We start from the raw sequence: 13,352 nt of genomic DNA, 5'->3' as shown, positions 1-13,352 counted from the left end.
TGCACTTTATCAGAAAGAGAAGGGGGGGGCGGTTAATTTGAACATCAATAATGAAATTGACATGCAGCCTGTGGTAACTCACCTGAACATCCAGTTCCACCATTAGTGCCGTCTCCTTCGTAACCAGTAGTACAGATACATGTATAGGACCCTACAGTGTTGGTACATGAAGCTAGAGAGGTGTCACAATCATCCGTAGTGGCTGTGCATTCGTCGATGTCTACAATATAACCAGATTTATTCAAGAGTTTGGGTAGTTTTTCTACGACACAAAACACATTGACCACAGATTTACATTAAACTTACACAGTTTGAAGATACCTGTGTACCTTGGTAGAAAGCTTAGCTGTAGTGCTTTATCTCCGTCGGCCTGGCCGCTCAAGTCTACATTCAGCATCCCACACTACTCGCCTCATAGAACCTTACTCAATCAAGCTTCTTAAGTCGGCTTCAATTAGCGAATTCTCACATTTTGCTCCACACACCTGGAATATACTCTCCACCTCAATCATGAAATCCAACTCTCTTCGAACATTCAAGAAGTGAATCAAACATTATCTGTATCCTATCTAATGCACTGACGTAGTGGCGCTATACGAATGCCCTATATGTCATGTATGTATGTATCATGTTTAAATATGCCTACCCAATAACGGATGACATACAACACTACACATACATTGTAGGTGAATAAAACAATCTCAATATACCTGTGCATGATGACCCACTTGTTCGGCCATCTCCTGTGTAGCCAGCCGCACACGTACAAGTAAACGAGCCAACTGTATTACTGCAGGTAGCTGTTGTCTCACAATCATCAGTAGAGTCAGTGCATTCATCAATATCTGGAAAAAAATACGTACAAAAAATGTTTCTTAGTGAGGGGGTTTGCTGCACCCTGCTGCTTATGGCAGGTATGGCATTGGAAGTCAGTGGGAAGACCCTTGATTAAGACTAATGCCAAGTTCTATGGCAACCTGTCAAAGGTCTTGGAGAAGATCAGGTCTAGACGTCTAACACCCGTTTCAGACAGGCCCTCCAGAGTCACGCCGAACCAAACTCTGAATCAAGTACATGAAAAGTTTGATGTCTGAAGCAGTTAGGAGCGACTGGAAGCGCTAGAAGTCAAAAGATAGACTGTTGCAGTCTTTCGGAACGACTCTGGAGCGTCTTGGTTTCAGACGTCGATCTTGTCATGAGCCGAACCTAATGTAAATATTATGTTAAGTTCACCTGTCTGAAACCAAACTTTATTTGGGTTGACCTAGAGCCGCTCCTAATCTATTTGGTTCGGCCCGACTCTGGCGCCCCTGTCCGAAGCGGGTGTAACCCTTGCTGGGCGCTGCGTCATTAGGCATCCAGAGATACCAGCATGTAGGGTGATCCTGTGGGAGCCAAAACATGGACAACCAAGCAGAGAGAGGCCAATCAAGAGCATGTCTTAAAAATGTTTACCTGCGCAGTTTCCAGTGGTTCCATCCCCGTCGTACCCAGTCACACAAGTACACATGAAGGAACCCACAGTATTAGTGCAGGTGGCTAGGGTACTGTCACAGTTATCCGTGTTGGCCGTACATTCATCGATATCTGCAACAAAATGTAAACTCACATTTTAAGGGCTATCTATTTTTTTGTTTATATTATTTATTTATTTGTTATAACAGAAGATTGCCTATCATCACAAGGCGAGACAGCCACTTTCAGGTAAGAGCTACACGTAATTTATTGGGCTGTTGATGATCCAAATCAACTGCCACCAGGGGCACGTTGCCACCTACTCCTGGGGCTGAAACAGGGTTGCCCCCTTCACAGTCTGTAAAGATGTAGGCATGGGTATCATCCACAAGGAGCCACCTACTCCTGGGGCTGAAACAGGGTTACCCCCTTCAAAGACCGTAAGGATGGGTACCATCCAGTAGGAGCCTGGCTGGTAGAGCAGAATGCACTACCTTCCCATTTATTTACATGTACAAAGCAATTATGGTCAAATGCCTTGCTCAAGGCACCAAGTGTCATAACCGGGAATCGAACCCACACTCTACCGATGAATGAAAGATGTTTTCAAGTTCTACAAACCTGTGCAGTCATGTCCATCAACTCCTTGTGTGTAACCAGTATCGCAATAACACCCGAATGATCCAATTGTGTTATTACACAAGCTTCCTGACTCTACACAGTCGTGCGTTCCTAATGTACACTCATCAACATCTAAGATCAAATTAAAAGAAGGGAATAAAAGGATAGCGACAAGTTCTTTTGTTAAAAAACATACAATTATAGACACTTTGACAATTGAAAATTCGAGGTTTGAAGTATTTTTTCAAAAACTTTGTGAAGAATCTGTTTGATGCGCGTGGGTTGTGTGTACGTGCGTGCGCTTAGAAATAGATTACACGCACGCGCTTAGAAACAGATTACGCGCGCGCTTAGAAATAGATTCTGCACTGTTACTGGTAGCTACAAATTGCGCGTTCCGCGTGATAATATTGGCGTATGCACACGCCCAAAATGCAAGGGCATAACAATTAACATAATATTTCCAAAAAATTACATCACAAAGACAATGATAACAAGAAAAAACAAAATAATAAGACACACGATGTAAAATGTTGCATCAAGGAAGTAAGTCTAAGACGACATGCAAGCATGCATGGTCATGTCAGACGAGTGCGACTGCAAGCATTAGCATGGAGGAAAACATTAAGATTTTTGAAGGAAATGTCTTTGAAGTTTGATTTTGAACCAAAGTTTGTTCGTGAGCTTAGCCTTAGCATGCTCAGCGTCGTGTGTACAGACAAACGAATGTACAAAACGCAAGAATCAACAACAATAATGCTCCAGTCGACTCGCACTGTGTGGGAATAACCTTGCAAGACTTATCGACTACGGACTAGTGCAAAAACTGCAATGAATGTTCCCAAGGTTCTTCGCTTTACATGTTCACTCCTGCCCCTGACTGAGTCTTCATTCACAACAAAATGCTATAAATGGTACTTCTAGACACTATTAAGGCTCACAGGGGAGCCTTATAGTTTCTAGAAGTATCCTCCTCTTACCAGTTTTCACGGTACCTATGCCTTTTTCTTTGAATTGGGAAAAAAATAATGATGCCATACATATCAACCTAATTATCTTCATTTGTTAATATGAAGTATGCAAACATGTATTAAAACTTTATGGACATTGAAATGTTCACACCACACACTGATCTTCGATGACTTCATCTGGCCCCATTTGTTTTGAATTTTTTCTGGTTTCACGGCAAATGAGAAAGAATGGTTTCCCCGTGAAGCCATATGGAAGAAACATCTGCAGTGACTACAAGTGTTCTTTGAGACTCTGTGTATGACTCGTTAGCCAGCAGTTGTCTTCATTTTATTCAAAATATTTTTTTATTAAATTTTAAAAATTACCATGGTAACTTTCAAAACATAAAAAAAAAAAAAAAAAAAAATAAAAAGTGTGAATAATTACTGGCTTTCAAATCTGATTTTTATTTTATTTATTTTTAATTTGATTTCTTAATGTTTATAATAAAGCGTATAAATAAACAGTGATAATTGAATCAACAAGCTGATGTTTAAATTTTAACATTAATAATAATAATTATTGATATATGACTATGAGGGGAGGCCCGGCTGAGGGTTAAAAAATAAAAATCTCCAAAAATATTAGAAAATGATGTAAGGCACATGGCTTCTTTAAGCCTCTGTATTTTTTTCCCAGAATGCTCAGCAAAATATTCAGTCACATGATTTGATCATCATGAATTGTGAATGCCCCTTATTTTTGACCGCGCGAGGGCGCTATAAATAGTATTTTGATCACTTCCGGGGGTACACGCGATTCGCCCTGCACAAATTAATAGGCGTTCTGTCACTTTTGTTGCGCCGTAGTTTCAATTTGCTTTAGAGGTGGATTATAACGGCTCCTTTAAAAGTCTTATTGTCTGTGATGGATTAGATGTCTGTGGTTATAATGTGTTCCAATCTTTAAAAACTGTTTTGGGTATGAATGAATATACCCCCGGAAGTGATTGAGAGCGCCCTCAGGCGGTCAAAAATATGGCCCATTGAAATAGTAAAAGATTTGCCACGATTTTAGGGACACCTCGAAAACAGGTTTTATAAAGTTATAGTTTCTAGAAAATAAATGGCACATACAGTTATCATAGTAAGTATTATTATCAGATTTTTGTGGCTAGCTGAGTGATAGTGAAGAATAATAAATCCTTTCACTTTCTTTATCTAATTTTGCATCAAATGCTCAATAAACAGAATGATGTTAAAGTACGCTACTCACCAAAACTTCTGTGTTCAATTCCCCAAATTCTATAAACCGTGCGGGCCGGATGGTATTTATTTTTGTAACATTTTGTTTACGATTGAAACGCCGCCTCGAAGTGATAGGGCGCCACCTGTTGTTCGTTACTTACCTGTCTCGCATGTTGCGCCTTCATATCCAGTTGCAGTACATGCACACGTGTACGAGGGAACCATACCGCTGTTGTCGTCTACACATGTTCCTCCATTCTTACACGGTGACCAAAAACACAATGGTGCAGCTGGCGAGAGAGATTATTGTTAAAATTTAGTTTCGAAATAAATATTATCATCAAAAGATAGTAAAGGACTAGGTTCGGGACAATCTCTGATTAATACAACTTAATTAAATTATTGTTTCCCCACTGAATTGTTGCATATTGTGCAGAAACTGCAAAGTGGTACGCGTAAACTGCAAAAACTGAAAGGGGTGTAAAAGTTGACACCAATTGTCACATAGACACCGAAGAGCGAAATAAATAACACCATAATAATAGGGCGTTAGCTCCAGTATTTACATATTTTTGTGAATTCATTATCACCGTATGTAGGCCTAGTCAGTTTTGATTTCTGATTGGTTTATTTAATGTCACGCAATAGCCATGGTTGATTATTTTAGACACCCCATCAGTTTTTGTAGTTTATGTAGGCCTACTATGTGGGCAGGTGGGTTGCAGTACTTACTATGGCCCCTTTTGATTAAAAAAAACAAAACAAAAATAAAATAAAAAAAACGTTTAACAACAATAAAAGTTGCTTACCTTCATTCACCTGTTAAAATGAACATAATAATAATATGAACATTGTACACTTTATTACAGTAAAATATATGCAAAATAAAACGGATTGGAGTCAAAACATCTCACAGTGCCAACAAGCAAGCATAACGCATGAGTCGCGCGCGCATCATTTTTAAACATTTTGAAAACTCAATCATTAGTCTTCAAAACAAAAGAGAACAATCAAAAATGCAAGACATAAGCCCAATAATAGGTTTTAAAAATGGCGTTCTGATGATGTGATGCTTTCGACGTGGGATGAGAAGTGTCCATCAGCATTGGTCACCACCACGTGACCTAGCTCTATACACCGACATCAGTGAAGATGGGTAGGCTCGTCAGTCAAACATCCCAACGCCAGTCTGTTGGAAATTAGGAAAAAAAAAAACTTTAACCATTCTTAAGTTGAATTTCTATTACACATTAAATTTTTACAATATTTTTTCTTTATTTTATGTTTCCAGTATAGTTTACCTGGGGCCACATAAGGTGTTTTTCTTCTAAAAAAATTTTTCGGGAGAGCTTTAATGGTTAATGTGAGCAAGACCTGAAATTAAATACACATCGGTTTTTATGGGTACAAACCAACTTTATCCCCAATGCAAATTTAACATCTATTAAATGAATGTGCTTAAGTATTTTTTTGAAATGTTTTTCTCGTTTTTTTTTTTAATTTTTTTTTTTAAATAACAATATTGGCCAACCATCAATCTTGAAGACGTCTTCAGGAAAAAAACACCGAAATTTACCTAGAAAACCTATATTTACATTCTCCTGAAGACGAGCAGAGTATACTTTTCGAAACGTCGAGACCCAACCGTCTCTTTTCAGAGCCAACACTCATCCTTAAGAGATTTACACATGGTTGTACCGGCAAGTTTACGTTTTTATTATAGTTTCTTCTTATGTCTCAACACCATGCAAAGCTTCAAACAATACTTAACCATGGCGTGCCAGACATCTTGCCATAATATTATTATGTTCAAGAGTGGCAACAAAATTAACCGCATGCCTTTCAAACTCGTAAAGGAAACAAAAAGTTAACTAAGCGTTTTTTAAGATTGCACAAATTAATTCCAGAATTGACTTCCCAAAAATAAAATTGAATGACTAAACGCACGCGTCAAAATAAATCCTGCGAATTTGAATGCAGCTTCGATGAATTGTTAATGTGAATTTTTTTTTTTTTAAATCGAATGACGTAAAAGTAAAATATTTGACTAGTCTTAAAAAAAAATCGAATGACCCTTTTCCGTAGCATTCGATTTCGTGCGAAATAGAATAGGCTGGTGGGTAAATTGTATGCTCATTTTCCGAAATTATTTACCGAGAAAACTTGTATTTACATCGAAATTGTTCCTTTTGCGTTGTTACCCGATAACTTTGAAATGCAATACTAATTTTAGCCTTGATACGTTTTTTGTTGCCCTGGTTATGTTGTCTATGTCTTTATGTTAATGTCAGGACCATTTCGAATTAGAATTTTAACAAAACGTTTGAAAGGAAATACAATTTTAAAATCATAAGGGGTCGTACTTATTTAAAACGAAATTATTGTTATTCTTGAATGTTTCAACCTGTCTCGCCCCATATTATCTACATTGTTCATTGCTCTGTACCTACCTGGGGCAGCCATCTTTATAGCCAAAATTGCTTTGGTCTTCACTTGGAGAAAATGCCAAATAAGTTTCCCTCATAGGCAGCTATACAAATCAGAAAGCGCATAAGATAGCATTTGAATTTGAATTTGCAAACATTTGGAAAAAGTTTGCTCACAAAAAGGAAATTGAATGGTTGACCAGGTCTTGCTATACTGGCTTTTACTATTGAATGATTCTTGCGGGCAAGTGAAATTGAATGATCTGATTTGACCAGTGAATGCTTTAAACTAGTGAATTGAGTATTCGCTTTCGATTTCAAAATAAATTGAATGAGCCAGAAGTTAAAATTAGTGAGTTTTTGATGGAATTGGCCGGGTAAACCTATTAATATTATAGTATTGTTCAGTTATCCTACTGTGTTGACAGTGGATGACCTATTGTGATCATAATGTCAACTTCTTATTGGCAGGCTGGTCATAAGTTGTACACATTATGCTGCCAATGTTTGCCTTATATTCATTGTATATCTAATTATTTCATATAAACCAGTATTGCAAAATTTTAATTTCACGACTTATAAATTTATTGGTACAACTTCAATTTATTCTCAACGCACGACGATACGTGTTGCTCCTTCAGCCTCAGTTTGGCTTACGTTAAGTGGGAGAAAATGTTAGATAAGCGAAACTGGCAAAAGTACTAATCACATTATTTATGCCTACAGATTATAGACATTGACAGGGTGTGATACACAACATACATTTATGGGAATGATGAGCTGCACTTACCCATTGCGATGTTGTTCATGAAACTGAACATTGACATTGACAGGGTGTGATACACAACATACATTAAGTTATATATGGGAATGATGAGCTGCACTTACCCATTGCGATGTTGTTCATGAAACTGAAGCTTATTCCCGCGTCCTTTTTGAGTATTTTGAGCGGACGACCTTTTACAAAACATCTCAAAGAATTCGAAAAACAAAACAAAAGGGAGGCGAGGTTGACGGAGCAAGAAACTGCAGAAACTCAAAGTTGCGTAAAGATAATTTGTCAGGGGACTAAGTGTTTCAGAGGCTGACCAGTGACGCACAAAGAGGCAGTTGCTAGAGATAAGACGTTTGTAAAACAATCAATAATGGGTTTCAGAGTATATATCGATCTTGATGTCTTTGTAAAGAACTCATTCAAATGGAAGAGGGAGGAAAGCTGTAGTATAATGCCTGGCAAAGGACCCGGCTTGCTTGGCTGATCGATTGTAGCAAGGATACGAACTAGCAATTAAATGTAATGTAGTTTTAAGACGCAAGGTAAAACATTTTACTGTGGGGGAATGGTAGCAATGATGAAATAACTTTAATATTCATGTTTTTTTACCCATATACACCGATGTGTGTTAGCACTGTATACTCAGTATTCACCTGAGTAGAGTTCTGTGAAAAAAAAATCACAGGCATAATAGAAAATACTCGGGTGGGATCCGAACCCACGACCTTTTTCAACATCTATGAAATAAATTTAGCTGTCGAAGTTCTTTTTGAACTGGATTTGTTTTACTACAACATCGTTTATCGAAAAATTAATCATGTTTAATGAAACAACTCAAAGACTGATACACTTTGAGTTCACATAAAAAAAATAGATACAAATGCCCACTGAAGTTATAAAGAAAAACAATATTGAGAGAATAGTTTAAGGAAATAAGAGGGCATGTTGGTAAGAAAAGATCGGAGCAAGATAATAATAATATGGCTGCAGCTCTGCAGCGCCCTCTCTTGAAAGTCTTGTATCCAGAGTAACTCGCTTCCCGTAACAATGTTAATAATTCATTTAATCCTAATCCATAATCGATTACAAACAGCGAGTATTCTTGGCAATTGATTGGTCCTTGGGCCCACCGGGTTTAGCTGTCAGAAAGTCAAAACACTTACAAGGGGTTGCGCTATTTGTGCTGTACGGAAGCGTTGAAAGGTCTTTGAAAAAAACAGTAAAAAAAAACGGGGGAAAAAAAACACCTTAGAGATAAGTTACAACCACGTTTAAACCTTGAATGAGCACGCGTATCAGCGTTTTCATTTATCATCATCACCATCATCATCATGTGGAGCGCCATGTAGAAAAGCTCGAGCCTGCTCAGTAATCTTTGTCCAGATGTTCCGATCCAGCATGCAGGAGCAGAGTTCTTCAGCGCTGGCCAAACCGGTGTCTCGTTCAGTGTCCGTACGAAGGAAAGACATCTTCTCCCACGAGAAGCCTTGTGGGTGTGGGCTCCCGGAGGATGGTTGGGCAAGTTTCCATATCAGACGGTCATTATCAATTTCTACCCGCAAAATAATTTGTCGCGACATGTGCATCCGCGGTATGAAGTGATTATGATGTGCTCATTTAAATAAGTAAAAATAATCCAGTTTATATTATGCAGGTAATTAATGACAACAAAATCTATATGGTGGACGGAATCTCCGGGGACAGATTTTCCTAGAACACTTTAACTAATCTAATTCGTTTGATATTGATTAGAGAACAATCTGTCTTAACTCGGTCTTTGGCATCATACAACCTCAGCCATCCGTCAACAAACAAGTAGACAAAAAGTAATAACAAAAGTTTAACTTGATTTATTTTTAAATTATTTTAACATCTATTGAATCGTTCGCTGCTAAAAATAGAATTCGAACTTCCTCTAGCTACCGGCCAACCTCGGTAGTCTATTAAGACACTGCAGCTCTAGAATTGCAAAGGTCGTGGGTTCGAATCCCACCCGAGAAATATATGCCTGTGATTTTTTTTCCACAGAACTCGGGTATACAGTGCTAACACACGTCGGTGTAATAAAATTAATATTAATAATACAAATTATAGAGGAAAAAGGAAATTGCTAAAAAAATTAATAAATGGGGGGGGGGGAGGGGGTACATCAAACAAACAAAATACTTTTGAAATAATTCGACACCTGCCAACACAAACAGTTATGCTTTGCTAAATTATTATATTCTGAGATAACCATCTCTACCAATAAATAATAAGATTTCGATGAGCGACAGCTAAACATTATACCATATCTAAGTCCCTTTAATGAGTCTTTAGAGACAATGGACACTATTGGTAAGCGTCAAAGACCAGTCTTCTCACTTGGTGTATCTTAACATATATCCATGAAATAACAAACCTGTGGAAATTTGAGCTCAATTTAGTCGAAGAAGTTGCGAGATAATAGGAAAGAAAAACCAACTTTGCCTCACGAAGTTATGTGCTTTCATATGTTTGATTTCGATATTCGAAATCAAATTCGTGGAAATTACTTCTTTCTGGAAATCTACATCACTTCAGAGGGAGCCGTTTCTCACAATGAAACCTCTCTCTGTTACTAGTTACCAAGTAAGGTTTTATGCTAATTATTATTTTGAGTAACTACCAATAGTGTCCACTGCCTTTAAACTATGCATACTCTGTCGTAATAATGTTTGAAGATGACAACAGAACTTCGAGTAGAGGATTAATAATATAACAAGGTACAACAATACAATTATTGTACGCTGCAGTTTGGATCCATGGGTTGTGTACACCCTCGGGGGGAAAATGGCACCTTCAACTTCGCCTCGGGGTCATTTTCGCCCTCGGTTGTACAAAACGCCATGGCCCCCGCCACAGCGTGCAACAATATTGTATAGTGTCTGAAGGCTTAAAGACACTGGACACCGGACACCATTGAAATATGCTAATTACTTCACGTATGCGTACACCCTATTGGTTGGCAAACGCCATGGAGATGTGAACTAAGCAGACGCGCAATCGCGTCTGCGTCACGCACCCATTAGCCGCCTTGTACAAAATAAAACAGCCCGATAGTCCCTCATTTTTTGCCAACCAAAATGTAAGTGCGCACGCGCTATGTGCAATTTACATATTTCATAGAAAGGGTCTATTGTCAAAGACCAGTCTTCTCCCTTGGTGTCTCAACATACACACAAAATAACAAACTTGTGAAAACTTCAATTTGAAAACTCAATTATTGATCGTCGAATTTGCGAGAGAATAGTGGAAGATAAAACACCCTTGTCGCACGAAGTTGTGCTTTCAGGTGATTGATTTCGAGACCTCAGCTGAGGTCTCGAAGTCAAAAACTACGTTACTTCAGAGGGAGCCGTTTCTCGAAAAGTTTTATACTAACAGCTCTCAAGTTACTAAGTAAGTTTGTGAACAACAACGGAGAGCTGTTGATTGTATAAATTACTTTGTGAGACACGGCTGCCCCTGCATAGTTTTTGAGAAAGAAATAGTTACTCATTAGAATATTCGAATCTGAGTAAGATTTTAGGCCCGAAGCCGGTCTCAGGCATCTGAAAGCACACAAATTTATATGCAACAAGGGTGTTTTTTCTTTCATTATTTTCTTTCAACTATGATGACCAATTGTGTCCTATGTTTGGAAACACCAAATGAGAATACTGGTATTTGACAGTTATTCAAAACATGTCCAGTGCCTTTCAAGTTAATTAAATAGGTGACAAATTTGAGTCTATACTAAAGTATTAGATGAACCAATCAACAATTTAAAACATTCAGGTTAATCTAATAAAATTCCCCAAAATAAAAACACCAGAAATGACTTAAGTCGCACCTTATAGTAATTAATTGTTTTGCTAATTCAAAACGCAACTTGAGAAAGTTCTGAGTAATTACGGAGATACCATGATGGTGTGTCGAGTGGGCTGCTGCAGCATTCAGTCACTGATTCACAGCGGAACCTTGCAGATGTAGGGCATCTTTGTCTCACAGGTTTTGGTTTTCCAAAAACCTCTACGGAGAGACACACAGAACTGTTGTTTGCTTGAATGGATGATCACATAGTATGTTCTATAGACGCATGTTTTTTTTCCAACTTTTTTAAAAATATATTTTACTTTAGAGTTTATGATAAATACCTTTACCACTAAAAGTAATCCCAACGACCTCAATAGACCTTATGCATTGACGTCATCCAACCGCCATCTTTGAGGTCAAACGGTGACGAAACAATCGAAACGCACATAGATTGGCCTATGAACAACCTCCTTTTGACCTCAAGGCGAGGGCGCCGTACTGAAATGACGTCATGTGCATAAGGTCTATTATTGCAAATTGTACGTTTCTTTATAGACTGAAAGAGTTTTAACAAAAAAGGTTTTTTTTATTGTCAAGTATAGTAAGTCAAAGTTGCGACTTGAGAAGAGTCCAGTCCATGTTTGCGACTTGAGAGGAATTCATGCCAGCATGGTTACGACTTTTTAGAGTTGTCCAGTTTGATGAAGTGACTTGAATTAAACGAGTCCGTCAATTATTGCGACTTTAGGGGAGTCTAGTCCATGGTTGCGACTTGAATTGAGGGGAGTCCAGTCCATGGATGGGACTTGAGGGGAGTCCATTCCATGGCTGCGACTTGAGAGGAGTCCAGTTTAAGTGACTTGAGAGGAGGCCAGTCCATGGTTGCGACTTGAGAGGAGTTCAGTTTAATAAAGTGACTTGAGAGGAATCCAGTCCATGGTTGCGTGGTTGCGACTTGAGATGAATCCAGTCCATGGTTGCGACTTGAGGGGAGTCCAGTTCATGGTTGCAACTTGAGGGGAGTCCAGTTTAAGTGACTTGAGAGGAGTCAAGTCCATGGTTGCAACTTGAGGGGAGCCCAGTCCATGGTTGCAACTTGAGAAGAGTCCATGGTTGCGACTTGAGGGGAATCAAGTTCATGGCTGCGAACACGGGGAGTCCAGAACATGGTTGCGACTTGAGAAGAGTCCAGGTTAATTAATAATTATTCGGGAGGGGCGTTAATTTTACAGATGAAGGAATACATTTCTGTGCAGAAGTCGTCGTTCCACCCAGTTTTTCCATAATAAGAAATGAGATTTACGCAATTTTGTTCCGGTTTAAGATTGTTAGGCTGTTTGTTGAAACCTCCATCAGGGTTAAGCCACTGCGTAAATTTAGTGGCACTTCCATCATTAGAGCTGATGAAAGTGCCCTCTTTCTCCATATCGTTGTATCCGATCCAAGCCCGGCTTTTAGGACCATTGCACGGCGGAGAAGTTTCTTTCCACAGGTCGACCACGAACTTGTCTTCTTCATCGCTGTTGATGGTTGCGAGCCAACCTTGGCCTTGTGTACAGTCAATATTCCGGCATTCTTGCTGGGCACCTTCCCATGAAAGATACGTGTTTTGGAACACGCGGTAACAGAAACGGTCGAAGAAATGATAGTTTTCTGGGCAACGACTACGGGAGCTGCAGTCTTGGGCAACTCCAAGACCAACTAACTGCAACATCAGAAACGAAACCTTCCAAAAGGCCATCATTACTTAACTGTGTCGTTATAGTAGATGAATAGCGTCTGCTTCGGAGAGTGGAACGAGTGTGTTGAATGCGGACAAACTAAGTCTTTTAAAGCATTTTGATGCTTTGCTGAAGCCTTGGGGCGACATTTTGTAATTAAAGCACGATTTAACGAGTGACAAAACTTCCGTTAATGATGTTTATTGCCGCTTTTGTTACCCTCGATCAACAATGCTATTCTTGTCTTTTAACGGTAATTACATTTACCGATAAATCAAGTCCATTCTGACGTTGAATTTCTAGAATGACAGATGTATTTATTCAAACAGGTGATGTTTTT

The 13,352-nt window shown here is 38.7% G+C and overlaps 1 protein-coding gene across 1 annotated transcript in view; it reads right to left on the bottom strand.

The window, feature by feature from the left end:
* The window catches only part of LOC117289151, a 59,519-nt gene extending 52,782 nt beyond the window's left edge, over positions 1 to 6,737 (bottom strand). The window contains exons 1-6 of the mRNA XM_033770147.1: positions 6,725 to 6,737; positions 4,436 to 4,564; positions 2,077 to 2,208; positions 1,456 to 1,587; positions 711 to 845; positions 83 to 220 (exon numbers count right to left, since the gene is read on the bottom strand). Of these exons, the coding sequence (XP_033626038.1) occupies positions 83 to 220; positions 711 to 845; positions 1,456 to 1,587; positions 2,077 to 2,208; positions 4,436 to 4,564; positions 6,725 to 6,737 (679 nt within the window). The remainder of the gene's footprint in view (positions 1 to 82; positions 221 to 710; positions 846 to 1,455; positions 1,588 to 2,076; positions 2,209 to 4,435; positions 4,565 to 6,724) is intronic.
* Between the last annotated feature and the right edge of the window lie 6,615 nt (positions 6,738 to 13,352).

The sequence above is a fragment of the Asterias rubens genome, chromosome 4, assembly GCF_902459465.1.
Source record: "Asterias rubens chromosome 4, eAstRub1.3, whole genome shotgun sequence".
NCBI lineage: Eukaryota > Metazoa > Echinodermata > Asteroidea > Forcipulatida > Asteriidae > Asterias > Asterias rubens.
Note: the sequence above shows the minus strand (reverse complement) of the source record. Positions and strands in the feature narration are given on the sequence as shown.